The sequence below is a fragment of the Anticarsia gemmatalis genome, chromosome Z, assembly GCF_050436995.1.
Source record: "Anticarsia gemmatalis isolate Benzon Research Colony breed Stoneville strain chromosome Z, ilAntGemm2 primary, whole genome shotgun sequence".
NCBI lineage: Eukaryota > Metazoa > Arthropoda > Insecta > Lepidoptera > Erebidae > Anticarsia > Anticarsia gemmatalis.
The window spans coordinates 19633786-19653918 of NC_134776.1; the positions used below are offsets into that span (position 1 = coordinate 19633786).

General features: G+C 37.3%; 1 protein-coding gene across 1 annotated transcript in view; it reads left to right on the plus strand.

The window, feature by feature from the left end:
- LOC142986794 (rho GTPase-activating protein 1-like) overlaps positions 1 to 20133 on the plus strand; it is an 87393-nt gene that overhangs the window by 56781 nt on the left and 10479 nt on the right. The window contains exons 4-7 of the mRNA XM_076135498.1: positions 2117 to 2268; positions 2600 to 2917; positions 18123 to 18355; positions 19573 to 19773. Coding sequence (XP_075991613.1) covers positions 2117 to 2268; positions 2600 to 2917; positions 18123 to 18355; positions 19573 to 19773 — 904 coding nt within the window. The remainder of the gene's footprint in view (positions 1 to 2116; positions 2269 to 2599; positions 2918 to 18122; positions 18356 to 19572; positions 19774 to 20133) is intronic.

Genomic DNA, 20133 nt, shown 5'->3' on the forward strand with positions numbered 1-20133 from the left:
AGTATTAATAATTTAGAAAAGAATTGTAGAAAATCGGACCAGGATAGGTTGAAAAGTTTACCCATCTTCATCAACTAATGTTGCTCATGTAGGGAAATTAATAGATTTCAGATTTTTCCCTTGACTTATTTGAACTTGAATATTTCTTGCTGAGAATTTTGTTTTTGCGAAAAACTTAAATACTTAGTTTTTTTTACATAATATGTATTTAGTGTTTCGGTTGTTGATTGACGGTAGTTGCATAATATGGCAACTCTGAATGACAGCTGCGCAAGAGCAGCGTCGAAGCACGAAAAGCTTGCTGCCGTTACTGTCCGCTACATATCAAAGACAGGAGCTCAACCCTTCATACACCACCGCTGAACCACTGCAGTCGTGACGGCTTTACTATATGAGCACATAGTATAAAAAAAACCATCAAAACAGTCCTTCAAAGAAAAGTGCTAAAATAAACTTGACCCACTAAAGTACTATTAGTTCTCTTGACCTGTTGCACATAATTTACCATAATTTCTTGACAGTTACATTGAATTTCATTGTTGAATAAAATATGAAGTCCACGACATACGGACATACGGAGGGTTATTATAGATGTATCCGTGACGGCTTACTGAAAGCACCGTCATTATCTGTTGGCTTCATTAATATAATGTTAGAAGCGCACTCGCGACTTCTAGACATTTGAAATTCGTTTTACATTAGCATTATTTTCAGTCAAACTTGTTGTATTAAATGGCCTAAGGATCATGCTGGTGTTAGATGGCCAATTCTTGTTATTTAAAATAATCCACTATCTACTTAGATAGGGTGCGGTTGCTTATAGTGGCCTTCCCCTGATGTTGACAGAGAAAGCTACAATCCCGACAAAAATATTTGGTGTATTCTCATTCTAAAAATTGCGGCTCTCTTTTTACCAATAACCACTCAAAATGTTGAGACTTTAACTTAAAGTTGAGTAACAATTCAGTTCGGCCTTTAAATCATATTTCAAAGCTGAAACTCAGATCTGTTACTGGGTTAAAAAAACAAACCTTTGGGTCAAAATAAGCATTTTTATAATGATGTTTATTTCACCGACTATTTCGATACTCTCATCATCATACTCATATTCAGAATATCCCTCATTTCACAAACCCTTTACAAGTATTTCAAATCGTCATAGTATTTTTTATCTAACATAATATAGAGCGATGCCACACACTGTTTATTTTGTCTTGTGACACCTTGCACAGTCCCATGCTTTCTTTTAGATAAATATTAGTTTCATCTAGTCTAGTATCATAGTTCCGCGTTGCACGCAGATATTTCTCTCAGTTGAAATCCACCTGTGGATTCGCGGATCAAGACGTTGCTAAAGTCATTGCTTCCCAATCGCTAACAGCAGCTGCCTTTAACTTACTCCTAATAGCTATGCAGAAAACAAGATTTGCTCCAACCCTTAAAACGAAAGGTGAAACATTATCATTACAATTTCGGCCGTTATTTCGCTTTGTTGCCCTTTATTTTACACAGAGAGAATTTCAATTCTTTTTAATGTTGAATACATTTAAACGGCGACCGTTTCAATAGCTCGTTGCCTGACCGGAATTAACCATAATAATGAATCGAATAACGCTTAAAATATTGGCCAAACTGACCCTATGTGTTCCAGTTTTTGATCCGTTCTCGTACATAGTTCTAACCCCAACATCTGTCGACATTTACATAAGTGTGCCACATGAGTCATCTCCACGAGGGAGATTTGCGTCAACTCGGATCAACGTTATTAAAGGAGCATCCATTCGCGAATCTTTTCATCTGACAAAAATATTAAAACCCTTTCGTCCACGCGTAAGCGTCCATAATAAATAAGGGGTGCCACGGGGGTGCACCGATCAATTAGATGTTTGTTGATGAGTTGTGATGTAGAGCAAGAGTTTTCACTCGTGAGATCATTGAAAAGTTCGTTTGCTACAAATATAATAGGCGACCCCCCTATCTACTTCCAAATACGCCAATAAAAAGCACTCCCCTAATAGGCGCCATTTTTAAAGAGCCAAAATGTCAGTACGGTCGCCATAGAATGATCAAGTGGTTTGATCATCTAACAATATAGGATGTTTCTCCTTCTATCCAGATAGCGTCATCTCTGGACGACTCGTTCTCGGAGCTGAACGGCACCGGGCTGGTCGAGGTGGTCGGCGACGACGAGGTCGGGCGCCGCATCATCGTCGTGTCAGCATGCAGGTTGCCACCCAGCAAGGACTTACACCCAGACAAATTACTTAGGTACTCCACTTTACGTTTCCTGGTATAGAATGTCAAGGAGCTATGTTTAGAGAAATACGATGCCTCCTATTTCCCTGTAAGGATTGTGAACTTACTATGAAGTGAAATACAAGTTTTACAGAACTTACAGATTCTGAAGAAAAATATTTCCGTTCGCGGTATCGAATGACTGGTGATATTGATTTGTATGTGGTATCATTTGCATTCAACGACGCGTCGTGACTATTTTGTCGGCGGTAGATTTGTTTTAATAGATTGCTTGCGTAAAGCGGTTTACTCGAGCGATCTGCGGTGAGGTTCATTATTGAAACTGGCACTTAATTGATTCCAGGTACCTAATGTTCACACTGGACAAGTACGTGGAGCAAGACTACAGCGTGGTGTACTTCCACTGCGGCCTCACCAGCAAGAACAAGCCGCCGCTCTCGTGGCTCTGGAAGGCATACAAAGCATTCGATAGAAAATACAAAAAGAACTTAAAAGCTTTATATTTGGTGCATCCGACGAATTTCATACGAATCGTCTGGCAGATGTTAAAACCGGCCATCAGTGTGAAATTCGGCAGAAAAATGATGTATGTCAATTATCTACACGAGTTGCAGCAGTATCTAAATCTGGACAAACTTTGTATACCTGATGCTGTGCTTGAGTGAGTATATTTGTTCACTTTGCTTGTGTTGTTATTAGCGTAATAATCAAGGGAAACTTTATATTTTGAATTAACCATTTCAGCAAAAAAATGTTACTTAATTAGATTACTGTTATTCTTAATATTTATTTTTGTGTATAACCGATACATGAATGAGTCAGTTTGGTACTCATTACAAGAAACTAATAATGTGCGATTTGTTTGTTAATCGTATATTTATAAGGACTGTGCGTAATCTATAGCAATAATGCGAAAAATCTAGCTTGCGATGCGTTGCCGATTTCTAGCTGTGAAACTTCAAAACGTTTGATTATTAATTCATTTGTGTACTTAAACATAATGAACAGTCAGAAAAGAAAAGACAATTTGTTCTAAGAAATTGCTCTTGAAAACAAAACGTAAAGAAAACATTTGCACTTGAAAATATTGCCGCAGGGCTTGCACCGGTAAGATGCGGTGCATCGCGGATTAAAATGTCATTATTAACACAGAAAGTCTTAGCTCGTAATTATAAACAAGAAACTGGAAGAAAACACAACGCACGCTTGCCGATGCACTATGTCGTTACATGTGATAAAAGGTCGATTATACATGAACACAGATTTTCGCAGCCATGTGTTCGTCCCACTATTGTCGTGGCTCGCGCGCGTTGCATATTAATGTCAAAATGATTCAAATTGAGTCCCTTACATTTCAATTTGTTGATGTTTGTAAATTATTGTTCTGTAAACGAGATTATTGCGAGCATCGTTCAGGAATTAGCTTTGTATCTCTTCATTGTGCCGCTTCCAAATTATAGATATTAAGTTCGATTATGCATCATTTACATTACTGTAAGCTATTGTGTAACATAGAGGTTTAAAGTCCATAGTTTTAGTCTTATTCAGTTAAACAACTAGGGCGCGATATCAGTTTATTGGGAACTATCATGTAACTGTTGCTAAGATAGCTTTATATTTTATATTTTTTTCGAATTTGCCAATAAACTCTCCTGGGTTGTATATATCGACTTCACCAAGTCACCAAAACCCTTCTAACATAGGTCGGTTGTGTCGTGATAACGTATGTAATCGATATTAAAACACGTAAAATGAGAAATCTATACAAGAGAGGAAAAAAATCAGTTCAAAAAAATATAATAAATACTAGGTTTGCGATTAGTCGCACCTGTGTACCGGCCCTTAATATGAATGTGCGAGGGCGGGGGCTGCAGCCATGAGAATAGTACTGCGGGGTTGATGCACAAGTCACTTAAACACCAGCAGTTCTTCGAGACAATCGTCTTCGAGAGACATCTTGCATCGGCGAGATATTTTTTTTCGAAGTCAAGATGTTTTCTTGGGTCTCCTGCTGTGGTATCGTCGAACAGTACGTATTTGATACAAATAAAAATCACACAATTTCGGCACAGCAACAAGTTTTAAGGCCGCTTCTTAACTTTGCCGGCCGGCGCGTAAAAATGTCCTTCGATAACAATTAGTAAAAACTAAGTCAAAAGTTCGCGCTTGCATCTTAACGTATTTCGTGGAATTGCTCCAGCTTTTAATCGAAGTTTATAAATTGAATGCTAAGAAATTTAATTGGAACAATGACTTGAGGTAACGCAGCCTTCGATTCTAAGACGATTGTGAACCTCCACGCAGGGAGGATCTCCTGTGATCCGTGTGTAGTGCGACAAATATAAACATGTTCAAATTTTGTAATTGTTGTTACTTCGAACCGTATGTATTTTTTTTTCGTAAATTGAATAATATATAAAATAACACAAAAGCTACTTCGCTCGATTGAATTTCAATTCGTACGAAATTGTGTGATAAATTCAGGTGAAAATTGTTTCAATGGTGTTTGTGTGGAAAAATCTATCAGTGAATTTTTAGTTGGCCCATTGATGTAGGGGGTTTAGGATTCGAATCAAAGTTCCCGCGGCTTTCGAAGTGACAAATTTTTTTCTAATCTGATAAAATCTTAAAGAAATTAAATTATTTTTTCGGTGTGTGTGAGTAAAGTTTTCTAACCGCTAATTAGCCAGTCTGAACTGTAGGTTCAAGGTTTCAGGCTTAAATAAGCTTCTTATTTTTCACGTCGTTTCTAAAATGATTTTCGTGAGTGCTGTGATTTCAAATGTGTGCATAATTTCTTTGCCTTAGTATCCACATTGTGTGCTACTTTCGTGTGGTCAGTTGTCATTAGACCGTGTACGGATGTCGTTTAAACCTCTTAATAATTGAACTGTACGACTGTACAATGACATCTTTTGTGCTCGTTGCGTGCGGTCAGTGGCTATCCTAGTGTTAAAAGTTGCTCAAAACTTTCTAAGCCATTTCTCTCAGGCCATTCCTTAATTTCTAAATGAGTAATTTCTTAAGTTTTCTTAATTACCTCCGATTTATTATCGTGTCATTTGTCATTTATAAAAATGCCGTGCATCTCTAGTTTGTTGCGTATAAAACTTACCGGCGGCTGACTAAGAGGTGTTATAGTTCTTGGTAAGAACACCCATCTTTAGTTGGTCGCGTTTCCTACTGACCGGTCACCCACGCAAGTGTTGGCCAGCTTTGAGTGATTTTCTTACTGATATCCGTGTTATCAGTTCGCCGGTCTTAACCGTTACAAAATCAAAGTGTAAGAAATAATCAATCTATGTATCTAAAAATGAATCCCTATTTCCCTTGGTCACACCATCATGCGTGAATGGAACGATTTCTCTAATTTTTTTATGATTTTTCTTGAAGTTCGGGGTTGGTTTTTACTGAGAAAAACAATAGTATTTATTTTTAATAAATCGGTTATTAAGCGATACGAAGTTTGCGGGGTCACCTAGTGTCTTTTAAAAAAATAGTATCGCGGTTTCCTACACGTGTTTACTACTTGTAGTACTGATTTGCATACTGTAAGGGCCATGTGTTCGTTGCTATGTGTAGGTATTATTCAGAGGCTAGGCAGAATATTATTAACGAGGTGACGCGCGAGGCGCTGCACGCGTCCCAATTGCCGCTTCCTATTTTACACGCTGAAGGGTTGATTGAATAAAAACCTAGTTTTGTTATTCCCGGTCTTCAACTGTCTTTATTGAATATATAGCTTATTCGTAAACGCATAACAGGCACACGATTGCATTTATGTTATAAGATTCTAGAGGCCGCCCAAGACAATTTCCGCGTTGACTTAGTTTTCCCGTTTATACAACATTTTTATTCCTGATTTTTCATGTAAAATTGTTTTTCCCCTTTTTTACTCCCTCAAGGGGAATTCCCAAAAATCCTCTCTTAGTGCTTCTCTATGCATCATCCTACATTTTTATTCCTGATTTTTCATGTAAAATTGTTTCCCCTTTTTACCTCCATGGGGGTTTTGTTTAAAAAAATCTCTCTTACTGTTCGGTCACACTTCTTAAGGAATCTTCATACCAAATTCCAACTTGCTATGCCCAGTAGTTATCGCTGTGTCCATTAGTCGGTCAGTCAGTCACGAACTGAGTAACGGAAGAGTTTTATAAAAGTTTATTATCCCGCTGGCTAAACTCTGTTATAATCTTTGAAAGCGCGATTAAACCAAACTCAAGTACAAGTACTAAGAAGCTGTTGTTGCAGGCGTTGAAGATTAACCGCATCTCGATTATTAAGGAAACCAATAGTTCAACAACTCTTGCAAGTTGTGAATTACTGATGTTGTAGCTTATTTACTAAAAGACGGGAAAACTCGAGCACTTAAGACAAAAATATGTATTTCATTTTGCACGTGTATCTAAGCCTTCTCGATACTGGAAAAGGTTCGTTTTGTAATATATTAATAAGTGACATGTGTCGCGATTCTGATTCCAATTATAGACTGCGATGGGTTAAATATCAGATCACTCTTACATACATACTGATAAGTGCCATGTGGTGCTATTTTAGTCGACAGTTAAGCGCTGTAAGATGTTATATTTATTCGGCACGTGTGATAGTTCCTGCTATCTAATTAGTACCCGATAAATACGACGCTAATAGCTTACAAGGAAACAGTATATCGGAAAATAAATTCACTCAACATTCGCCCTGCCAATTACAACTTTCACATTAATGCCAAAATTGCCAACGTTAAATGTATTTTCAATAAAACCTTACGCTCATTTTATTCATAAATCCCGTTTGCGAATTACATTAAAATGGTGAAAACTTACTAAAAGGTATACAGAATGACTGGTGAGAAAAAACATATTGCATTTAAGATTAATTAAATCCGAGTGAATTAACAGGTGTCGTTTTTAATTCATAAATCAATGATTAATATTTGTCTGCTTATAAAGATCTGTAAATATATTATGAAGTCCATGTAACTGATTTAGTTGAACGCGGAAGTTAAGTAACGTTACTAAGTGTAAAATACAGATGGGTGACGATACCACGTGGAACTTTTAGGTGGGTGACAACACGTTTCGAGCCAGGTGTATCGTTTATACACACACAGTCTTATGTCACACACGTCTTAGTTTCGTTTAGCACTTTATACCGAAAATAAGCACGATGTTTTTTTGCGAAATAATTTTTTCTGGCCTTGTCTATTTTCCCAGTAGTTTTACGCTGGAAATTGGAATAACAGTAGAGATGAAATAACATCTTATAAAAAAATTCTTTAAGTTGTAGATTTTCAGTAGTGAAAATTAATATTAATCGTTAATAGGTCACAAGACTTAGAGATAGTTTTAAGTATATTGTTTGTTACGGATACGTGATATATTGTGTACGTCAACGCCGGGCAATACACTGCTCAAGGTTGTGCCATTTAATAGAGCGGAGATAATATTTCTTAATTCTATTATTTTATTTTCTTATCGCCGGTAAAAGAATAGCGGGAAATATACCTTCGGTCTTTAGATAGGTGTTGCTTATAAAGTCTTGTTCTTAATTAGAAGTGGTTTACAGTTACGTTTACTGATCGAAAGTGATTTGTGAGCAATTGGGTAGTTGACTGGGTTAACGAAAAATTATTAAAATCGTACTCGTAAAAGGTTCATCTAAAATCATCAGACTATATAGCTTTTTGCGTAAATAATGTTGAAATTATAATTATAACAGACTGAAACATTTTATTAGACACTCATTTGATACCAACGAAAATATGTGTATAGTGACGTCACTACGTCATATTTCTATACTAAAATGTGTTTTTGACATTTCATAAAGAGTAGTTGATTTGACTAGTAGGCAACTACCTTATTCAAATGCGGTTTTTGAGAAAGCATTTAATATTTACGTAGTTGTTCGGCTCAAACGGGTACGTTAGTCTTCTCTTTTTACTTGTTCACAGTACTTCATAGCAAGGGGAGCTAATTAGTCTAAACGAACAGTGAGGATAGCAACGGCACGGTAAAAGATAGGTAGCCTTAGAGTTTCGGTTCGCGTGTACGTAAGGTTTGGTTTTAGTTTTGATATACATTGAGTTGATTAGTGAAGAAAGCAACGGATACGGTCCTTAGATGAATAGTTGCGGAGTTAAAGTTTGTGCGTTCGTAAGATAGTTGTTCTATAATAATATGCTTTCGGGTTCACTGGTGATAATGATCGGCGAGGAACATATGTACAGACATTGGATAAATAGCAATAGAGCCATCGCGTCTACGTAAAGTTTTCTAAGTTCTTAATTAGGTGTTTGTGCGAGTAGCGTCTACCGATCGGTTCTGGGTTGGATAGTAGTATAGTTAAGGCTTGAATGTAGGTAGAGTAGTCGTTGTTTGTTCTTGACCGTGAGGGCTACCTAGGCATTGGACTCACTGGTTGAGGCAGTCCGTGAAGATAGATACGGTCAGGTCACAAGATAGATAGCACTAGAGTTGAGGTATGCGTGTTCGTTAGAAAGCCGTTCTTAGCTCTTGACTAGTAGGAGTTAATAATAATAATATACAGTATACTTACTAAGTTTTGATCATTAGGAGTTCATTAAGATACATAGTAGACTTACTGTTGAAAACGATCAATGAGGAAAGCAATAGCATGGTCCTTGGATAGGTAGTTGAGAAAAATAAGATTCGTGTGTTTGAATTGAAGTCATTCTTAGTTTTGATCGAAGGCTCTAATCAATTTCATAGGCATTGTTAGGGTTCGCTAATCTAAAAGATCAGTAGAGAAAGCATCGGTTCTCGTCTTTATATAGGGAGCCTTAAAGCTGAGCTAAGCGTGCACGTAGAGGCGTTCTAGTTAAAGCTTAGTCGTTAATCAGGAACTGTTTATGACTGATTGCTCTCAGTGGTCAAAACTTTCATTCAGAAGCGCAGCAACAGGAAGCAGCCGTAACCGGGAATTATAGTTAAGTACGTACGTTTATGAATACGTATACGTATTTCAACTTAACGTATACGTATAAACATTCGTACGTTACTGATAATATCAGTCGTTTACCCTCTATCTTTGAATTTCTTCTTTATTATCTTATAAATGGGATACATCTCCATGGCGACTTAAACGTAGTAAGATTTGTACTTTACTACAGAAATGTAGTAAATTATTAGTATTAAATCGACCCCTAACGGCTAAAATGATATAATTACGCTATTACTGTAAGCCAGTTCCCACAGGTCGTATCCGCCGTGCATGAATGCTTGTAATTTCATTCTCGTGTTACGAATGCGTTACGTCCATTCAACATCGTTATCTATTAATACTGTTCGATTGAAATAGGTGTTGATTGATAGCAGTTTGAAACTTGATCATCTTCGGTTGTGGATAGAATAAGGTCTAGTTTCTGGCTGAGATACTCATAGTAAGTTGCGTTTGCCAGTCGGTTAACGATGGATAAGCAACTCTTTTCGCGGTCATTTTATAGATGTTTGCATGGTTGTCTTTGCACGGAGCGTCTTCGTGCTTCAGAGGATATGTAAAATATCGTTCCCGGTTGTTGTCTACTAATAGGTAACTTTCTAGGCTTGTAGGTATTCATAAGAATAAAGCTTCTGCATCCGGTGAGACTGGAAGCCGACTTCAACATAGTTAGAAGAAAGGCTAGGCTGATGATGATGCTTGCCCATTCTTGCTTCACAGTTTCTTGCCAGCTCTTGTCATTCGCCCTACCTTCCGAACTGGCGGTAAATTCACTCTCTTTATCATTGACTATCATAAGTGTCAGCATTTGACCTAAATGAATAAATGATTTGATTTTTTCACACAGCAGTCTTGTCAAATCGAGTCTATCATATTTCGGTAGTCCCCAAAGGCTCTAATCACAAGTCATTCGATTATTTTACGTCATTCATCGATTGCAGTGTTCTAATTCGGTCACGGCTTCCACGGCACAGATACCATTTTAAAATAATTTGCGTCAATCTTCCAAATGTTCAATAATTCAGCTACGTAACTGACCCTTTTCCTATAAACAGCTACGAAGGTTAGGCTTAATGTAGAAAATTGACGTAATTATTGTTAGTCTCTTTACACACTGCTGAAAATTTTGTATTTTATTTAATGTAAAAGAAGTTAGTCGGGATCTTAGAAAGTTATGTTCTTTAGTCTCTGCCTACCTCCAGGATCTGAGCAAGTAGCTTTTTTTAGTTTTTGTCTGCTCCCGTGGAAAACCAATTCTTTTTGTGTGTGTATGTTAAAGTTTATCGTTTTCGTTTGTTAAATGAAAATAAAGTGTGACTAGTTAAAGATTTTAAAAATTACTTGTAATTTATTGAAAACGATATTAACATATTTATAGCGGCTTTCTCACTATATCTCTCAAAATAAGGGTTAGAAATATAAAAGAAAACAAATTGATGTTAAATAAGCTTTATTCAACGCTCATAAGGGAATACGTGATACAAACTTATGCGCACTTTATTTAGTAAACATTCGAGTTCGTGTATTATTACTAATGGCTTTTAGACTTAAATCTAATTGCACTGACCTCTTGATAGGTGATCTGTGAGTAGCTTTTATCTCGGTATGGCGATGGATGGGTGGCCGCTTGATAGTATTTGGATCCTTCGCGATTCCGTCGGACGCCGGCACTTTAAATCAGCCCTAACAACAACAAATACATTTAAATTGGGCTTCTGTAGGGGCAGGTTTAAAGTTTTTTATAATTGTTGCATAGATTTTGAGTAGTATTCCCAATGTCTTTAAAACTTATCTCTAATTGCACTTACCTGTTGGTAGCCAATCCTTGAGTAGCCTTTTATCCCGGTATACCGATAGATGGGTGACCGCTGGTAGTTGAATCAGCTGCTCTGCTTGCCAGTCAGTCCTAATAACAATAAATATATTTATACGTTTGTTTAGGCACGTTGAATGTTTTCTTAATAATTGTTGTAGAGTCCGTGCATTATTCCCAATATCTCTAAGACTTTAATCTAGTTGCACTTACACTGGTAGTCTATCAGAAAGTAGCCGTTATTTCGGTCTGCCTATGGATGGGTGGCCGCTTTTCCAACGGGATGTCAAATCAGCCCTGTTAACGATAAATGTATTTAAATTGCTTCTTATGGTAGTTTAAACATTGTGTGATAGCTTACAAAGTAATAGATCGGTTAGGTAAAGTTGTTAGGTGATTATAGACGGTATTATATTTTAGAAAATTACAAGTTACTACAAAGTTTTGATCGAGGTAATTGTTTGTTAACATTTGAAATATTCTCCAAACATCCATAGTTTGTTAGTAACTTGCAGTTTTCCTGAAACTACATGATACTCGTATTTTCGTATAAATTTTGACTAACGTATTCCTTGCTTAATTGAGAATTAGTTAATGCTTGTATATATCTATTATGTATAAAATGATATCTTTATATGTTTATATAGTAATATGTATATTAAAGAGTACATTCGGCTAAGCATGTTTTAATACCACTAATATTTTGTATATTTGTTTAATATTTAAGAATAGGCTAGTTCGACATTAGTTTTAGACTTGTTATTTGTACTATTACAATATTTGAGATAATTTATATCCAGAAACAAAAACCTATCGTTTCTAAACGTTATAAGCAAATACGACTCGTTATCGAACTTTATTTAACTTTTAAAATTGTTATGTTTAAAACTTTATATATTGCTACTAGTGGGTGCGCGCATTAGAACGTGCACGCATACGAATACGCACGCATTCTTAAGTGCAAGTAATATGCAAGTAAATAAGAGCACAAGAAAAAAAACACGTTCTCAGAAGTACACGCAATTTTACGTGCACACACTCGTACGTACTCGCAACTCACCATCCCGCAACCACCAGCTACCATAACTGCCTTTCACAAAACACGCTTCATCAAATATAATATAATTGCGAAAACATATAGTTTCACAATTTTGTTATAATTATTTGATTGGTTCAATAAAGCTTAAACGTTATCTCTTTACGTTACCCCTACCTTGATTTTATTACGAATATGTTTGTTTTCACGTCACATTTTAATATATTTAAATATCTGGTGAAAACTTTGATGGTTAATATATTATTGTATGTATTAGTTGAAAGCATAATAATATGATTCCGAAAGCGCGTTGTTTTGAGTTGCAAAGACCTTGCTTATTGGATAAGTACTATCTGACGCTGGTGAATAACAATAAAATACGAAATATTTACAGAATGAGGAGGTTCTGAACTTAGAAGTATCTGTCTTCTGTCGTTTATAAAAGGGGTCTACCTCCGTGCTAGTGTACCTAATGTATTAGTCTCTGCTCTGGACTTTGGTGATCAACATATTCTTTGATCTTCTTGTGGGAATCCTTTCAGTAGTGCGACTTTTTAATTACTTTAAGTCTGTTATATCCAAAGATAGACGTTTTCGTCATTTCAATTCCACTTATATATTGAGTGCCAACCTATAGTTTAATTCCGGGCAAGTTTCCCATCCCCTGGCTGCATTTGAGAACATTAGACCTGTAGTTGAAAATAGTGTCTTCTCTGATTCCGTGATCTGTGACTGCAAACTCTAACGCTCGAACTTCTGAGTTATAGCTTGAAATAATAAATAGCTCATGGCTTGAGGCGCTCATCGGTCGGTAAACGATCAGTAAGTAAAGCAATCTTAGCGCGGACATTCTATAGATTAGTGCCCGCGTAGCAATGTAAGAACTGAGCGCCTCCGTGCTTCGGCAGGCACGTGAATGGTCGGTCAGGTGGTTGTCAACCAAGATTATAGTCTTTAGTCAAAATCCTTCGGGCGGCGTTGACAACCGTGACACTTGGTGTACATCTAACTATGCGTTGAGTTAATTAATCAGATAATAAATAAATAGGTTGACAACCAAAGTTGCAAATAATCAAAGAAACAATTGCACTTTTATAGTATTTGTTACGTCGAGTATAAGTCGAACGAGCTTCGGTTACGATCGAGATGTAATTTCGGTCCATAGTAATTTAAACTGATAACTACTATTACTCGAATTTGTTTTGCTATCTAGCTATCGTAATGTAATCGTAATTTTTGGGCTCTTGTCAATTTAACACGAAATGTTATGGAGCGATATGTATATATTGTATTAGAATAGAGTTAAGCTCTTTTCAAACTGTTTAATAGACTTTTGTTTAACACATTTCTCGAGTTCATGCGAGTGCCTAGCCAACACTTGACCAGCGTGGTGAACTCAAGGTCTAATCCTCTCATTCAAGGAGGAGACCTTTGTCTAGGAGTAGGGCAGTAAGGCTGTAATGTTTATTTCAATTTCTTAAAGTAGTTGGATATCGTTATGGCTACGCTCTCTTCTCTAGGTTGATGTCACTTAACTAGACAAGACTTTAATAGAAATCCCTAAGTTTTTCAATAGGAGTTCATAATTCATCAGTCTCTCTCGAAACTCGACTTTATGAACACGAAAAGCGAATCTGGAAACTTGTAGTAGTAACCTTTGTAAATAAATAGGTCAGTGCATATTGCAAATTCGAAAAGGGCTCATGTCACATATATTTGTTACAGGAGATGTGTTCTTTTAATAATAAGTACTCTTTCAACAAAATGAACACTTACTATTTTAACATGTTCACAAAACACTACAATGAATCTTTCGTAAATATTATTCTTAAACTATTTAAGCTATAACTACTTGATCGTTTGTAGTGGAGAGCTTCGGGGGAGCCTATTGCATTCTCTGCATTGTCTTACTACTGGGCAGTAGTGGGGCAATGCAGACTCATAATTATAGATAATGATATTTAGGTAAAGTTCCCGTTCCGTTGGAAATGTACACTGTTTATTTTTCACATGTAACTTTCTAACGAATTCAAAACTTTGCATTTTTGGTTACGTTATTCAAATATTGCACTTCTTGTTAGTAAAACTCGCTGGGATATTCGTTCGGTAGTTTTTGAATGCAAACAGACAAACAGTGGAGCGAGGGATTTGATCATAGAAGTGATGGGTGTTCGTACTCGTACTCACCAGTCGTTTAAGTCAGTTACAGACATTTTCAGTCGCTAAGGGACTGTGGAAATATTATTGCAATAAATATTTTCAAATGCTTAATTTCGTTTAATATTTTTTGAAGCGAAAATGTGTCCCACTCCTGGGCAAAGGCCTCCTCTCTTTCGGTCCTGTCATGTGCCATAGGTCCACAATGGACCCGCTAATGCCCTTGTATCATCATGCCACCTGCGTCGTGGTCGGCCAACAACGATGTCCATCGTGTGGTGTCCAGTCTGTCACAAGCCTTACTCATCTCTCCGGATGCGTGAGCGAAACATAGCCAGCCCTCACTTCAGTTTACCGTTTTAATTAGACGCTTTAAAATTGTCCTAAGATCTATTCAGATCTAAGCTTTATGCTGTTTGCTACCAATGTTGTCAGAAGATAGACAGTACCTCAATTCTCTACTATTATCGACTACCGACAACCGGCTAGCTAACGAGAAATTTTCCACTGAAATCTGATCAGCGCCTCTACCGGGCTCCGTAAGAACTATTTTGGCGGTACCTGTAATAAATATTAAACTCTTTAAACTCGACAGTACCGACTGTAGAGGATTGCGCTATAGTACTGCGATACTGTCTAAGTAAATGATATTCTTTACCGGAATTTAGTTGTAATAATCACTGCGGTACCATCTGGGTAACCAGTGTTGTTTAGCGGAAACTGCTTTGGTGTGGATAGCAGGAAAACAGCAAAAATACGCGGTTATCGCTTCAGCAGGCAGTAGTGAACAATGATTTGATCTGACACACCTTTAGACTAGTCCAACAACTAAGTAGAAATCTAGGATGGATGGAAAAGGAATACAATACCTAGAATTTAGAATATCAGTGATCCATAGGCCTAAACAGGCTGATGATGGCATGTATACCTTCTAACCTTCTTTAATTTGGACAAACTCATAATTATTATTAATCTTGATAAATCTTGGATGCTAAGCCTCTCAATTAAGTTTTCAGGCTATATTTCTCATCCTTGCTTCAAAAGCATCCGTTTCTAAGATAAAAGTTTAACGAACTATTAATCCAGCAAGAAAAAAAACATTTGTTTTTATTGTAGAGGTTAATAGACGATAGAAAGTATGCTTGCCGACGATATTTCTGATAAAAAAAGGAAGCCAGCCAAGTGTGAGTTGGACACGAAGGGTTCCGTAATTTTATTTATAAAAACCTCATTAAAGTAACGCTTTTTGTACTGGAGCCACCTTGAATATTTGTCTTATTCTGTTTTTTAGTATTTGCTGTTATAGAGAGAATAGAAATACATTATCTGTGAAAATTTCTACTGTCTTACTATCACGGTTGATGAGATACACCTTAGTGACAAACAGACAGACAAACAAACAGCGAAGTCTCAGTAATAAGGTCCTATTTTTACCCTTTGGCTACGGAACCCTTAAAAACAAGTATCTGTACTACCTTTGTAATGAATCCCATTAATATTGAGTTGAGAGTGTGTTAGTAATTCCAGGATTTCTGGTGCAATTGGCCTGACCCCTTGCGAGTAATCGGACAACGCACTCTGACCCAGTTTGTAGAAACTGCAAAATCTATATTGGATGCTGGTTGTATAATACACGTCATAAATTTTTTAAAATAGAGGTTGTACATAATTATTTTTTGATGTAAGATAATTTTTAAAAAGATGATTTCAGAAGTTTGGCGTACTTTTGTCTATGTACCACCATCGGAAAAACTATGGTTTTATATAATAACTAAATGACCCAGCGAAATTAGATAGATATATGTTTGCACGGCAATTTGTATGCCTATGAACTCAGCATTAGAAGTTAAGTATCATAGCATGTGACGTTTGTGTCTGCTTACCCCAAGGAAACAAGGTTTGATGATAAGTACGTATGTAATTACTACCCATTGATAAAGTAGCGTAAATCTCAATGAACTCAGCTGGACCTAGGCGAAAAGCCTTGACTACGTGGTATTGCCATCCCTTTCACTCCCATCGCTCCATCTCGCTCCGGCCACAGCAGCGTAGCAGCGCCATTCAACTGAATGTGTGTCAGATAGAGGTCGCTTTACACTAGCGTATTTAAATTATTTACAAACAAAATAAACAATATTTTCTTCGTTTTTGAATGTTTATTATATCACGCCTATTATACCCTATGGTGAAGGCAGAGGTGTAAAAATTTCTTAGTTGTTTTTTTTGACACTCCCATCCTTACTTATCATGAAGCTTGTTTGCACGAACGGTTCAGCAGAGAGGTACAAACCAACATGTTAAATTTAAGGTGCTAGTAATTTAAAACTAGTCTATAAACACTAATCAAATACACATTAAGAGTTGCTATCCAACATTTATCGGGAGAGAAAATATACAATTACATTGAGCAAAATTACTCGTAGATTTATAGAAATTGGACGTTGAAAATTTATCTGCAAATAGCCTAAGCTCCCGTGGTTTAATACTAGCACCATAGGGGGTATAGGTTGTAATTCAATCGCTTATACTATCAATGATATTGTACGTTACCTTGCGTATACCAGTAGAATTGTACAGTAAATTGCTATCGATTTGAGCTAGTGGGATAACATCCTTATAGATGTGTACTACTGAATGAGATTTCAATATTTTGTTTCAGTCTATTTAGGGTGTCCGAACACTATATAAAGTTTATTTAAATTTTCATATTTTTATGCCAGTGGAGCATTATTTTGACATTGTAAGGCGTAAGCAGAAGGCTTGGTTACAAATCTTTCTTATTGGTACTTTAGAGATTTCTCTCGTTTCTTTGTTTTGTACTGTCTTAGATCTGTAAGATGGCGTCGTCTTTTCTTAAGAAGTTGGTTGTCTACCTGCCTCTCATGCTGCTCATATCCTCTGGTGCTGCTTTGAATGCTTTAGTCGTGGTTTTAAAGCTACGTTTGCGGAATTCCTATTTTCTTAAACTGATTTCTCAGATCTTAAGAACCTAGTAAGTTTGTATGCGAGGCACTAGTGATCGTTGCGAAACGTTTGGAAAAAATATTTGAATTGTTTTTACCTGACTCTAAGTTTATGGGTCGCCTTATTTGGCCTAGATAAAGTTCGGCGCTCCGCCCCATTATTGGTCTATTTGCGAAGCGATGTTTCATCTGAGGTATATTCTGCACTGCGATCTATTTAGTTTTAAAACACCTAATATTCTTTTTACGAATTACTTGCTTAGAAAAATATATTGAACGTCAATGAGGTCTTGGATCTTCTTAGAAAGAAAACTTAACGTGATAACGTCTTAGCATTTGACTTAGGACCTGTAACAGATGGCGGTACCGTATGTACTTGGTCTTATCTTACTCTTAAGCCCTAACATTGCGCTTCCTTAAGCGCTAGGACGCTTTAAAGCTTTATGGCAGCCTTTTTACGTAATATATTGTACTTTTCTTATTCTTTATTTCAAACTCTACGTAAAGAACAAAGACCATCTCACCTAGGTCGTTGCCCCCGTGGTACCAGCTGGCCAGGATTTAATTTGGCCTCTGTCGGGGCGTGGTTAGTTTTAAGTGTTAAGACAGGAAATAAGCAGTGTACTTAAACGATAAACCTCTATATTACATGGCACAATCTAAATAAATGCGAAATGAATGAGTTTTCAGTGATAAAATCGAGTTTTCAGTAAAATAATTTCGGAAGCGGCGCGACGTATCCTCCCGGCGTCTGACTGCGTTCTGCGGGGAGTGCACGTACACGCCGAGAGGGGTGGTTTGCGTGGGATGCTTGCGCGCAGGGATATACTACGCAGTAATCGGGCTCCTCTCTCAGTGCCCATCTAATTTCCGCGTTTTTAAATTGTAATTGCTACAAAGACCTTTTAAAAACCATTAAAATGTCTTGGTTTCGTTCTAGATTCGACAAACTTTTATTATCGAAGAACCCACGCGCCGCCGAGACGGCGAAGCAGAGCCAAGAGCCCGAGGAGAAGCCTCCGGTGAATGAGAAGGCCTCGTCGAGCTTGTCGCCTCCCCCGACTCAGCAGTTCGGGGTGTCACTGGCCTTCATAAAGGAAAATAATGCGGATATGGTGGGCTCCATACCACCACTAGTCCGCCAGTGCGTGGAGTTCCTCTCTCAACCTGATGGTAAGTGCATGCTATGACGTAACAGATGCTGCGTAGATAGTCTGATAACCATTATAGATAGTCATTGGTGGTCTTTGGCCACCTTATATGGTGAGAGACTGCCACAATCTTATCTGTTATGTCGTTTGCTTTACATTTAAGGCTGTAAAAGTGTGATTTCAGTAGGCATTAGAGTATTTATTAGAATGTGCATGGCGGCCATTACTGCGTCACAATTTTTTTTGCCAATTGTTAAATTTTTTGGCCACATCTTAAACCTCAGAGGGAATACTACTCTAGATATTTGTCATTTGTTCAATCTTAAAAAGATTTCTAGTGTTATGCGGCAATAGTTTTGGTTTTAATTCTGCATATAAAGAATTGTACCCTATTATCGATCGCTTCGCCATTTTCAGTCAGGGCTCATAGAACTGACATAGTGTTGTGAATCAGTTACGCATACGAGTATCTATCAAGAACGAGGAATCGTGGTCTCTCGCTTGAGAATTATAAGCTTCATAACGATACTAGCGCCCCGCCCCGGATGCGCTCGACTTTTCCTCACTTGTACATACCTATATACATAGCAAGTGGTCTATAATCATTGAGTATAGATTATATAACCTATCAAATGATGAGAATAAAACCTTTTTTCTTTTTATAATTTAGAAACGCCACCTTTGACCTTTTTGTTCAGTGAGCTTTATTGTCATGACAATAAGGTCGAAATTCTTGGCAGGTAAGAAAAGTGTAAAGATGTTCTCAGGTACAGTGTTAGAGAGGTTTTTATTGTTAAGATAGATGGTTGTAAACATATTAAATGACTTTTAGGTGAAATCTGAATACTTTGGCAGTCCTAGGACTCAGTTGAACGTTGAATTCGGTTATTCTCTAAGCAGTTATTGATGTGGGCCGCGCGTTACAGTAGTTGTCGACTGCGGCGGCGGCATGACGTACTTGGTGCCCGCCCATAGAGTATATTTTAATCTTGCTAGGCTATTCGCGACCTTATAAGCGCCATCTTAGAAAACACTTATCTTAGACAATTTTTTTCTCTTAATATTTTTTTTATAGCTAATTTTATTAACTACCAATTATAAAATTGCAAATAAATAATTTTCCGATATGTAAAATTTAAAATGTAAAGCTTTAATTGTTTCTCGTTATCCGGGTCACCGTTCCAACAGGTATTTCGTTCGTATATAATTTTCTACAATTTTGTTGTATTGTGATTTCAGCTCTGGAGACCGAGGGCATCTTCCGTCGGTCGGCTAACATGGCGATGATCAAGGAGTTGCAGCGTCTTTGCAACCGCGGCGAGCCGGTCCGCTTCCGCAACGACCCGCACCTTGCAGCCGTGCTCCTCAAGACCTTCCTCCGTGACCTGGAGGAACCTCTGATGACCTTCGACCTGTACGAAGAGATCCTGAAGTTCCAAAGTGAGTATTCAAATTGTATCTACATATTCAGTACGTTTGTGTGATGTATAAACTGCACGTTTGGTGCAGTGGTTAAAGTGGTCACCAAAGCGCCGCGTGTGGTGGGTTCGAATCCTACCCGGGACAAATCTTTGTGTGATGAGCACGAGTATTTGTTCTGAGCCAGGATGTTAATGTATCTATATAAGTATGTATTTAGATGTATATAAGTATGTTTATCAGTTATTTGGTTACCATAGTACAAGCTCTGCTTAGTTTGGAATCAAATGACCGTGTGTGAGTTGTCCAATGATATTTATTAATATTTTGCTGGTGGTAGTGCTTGCTAGCGCGACCGGGCGGGCGTTGGCCCGACCTATT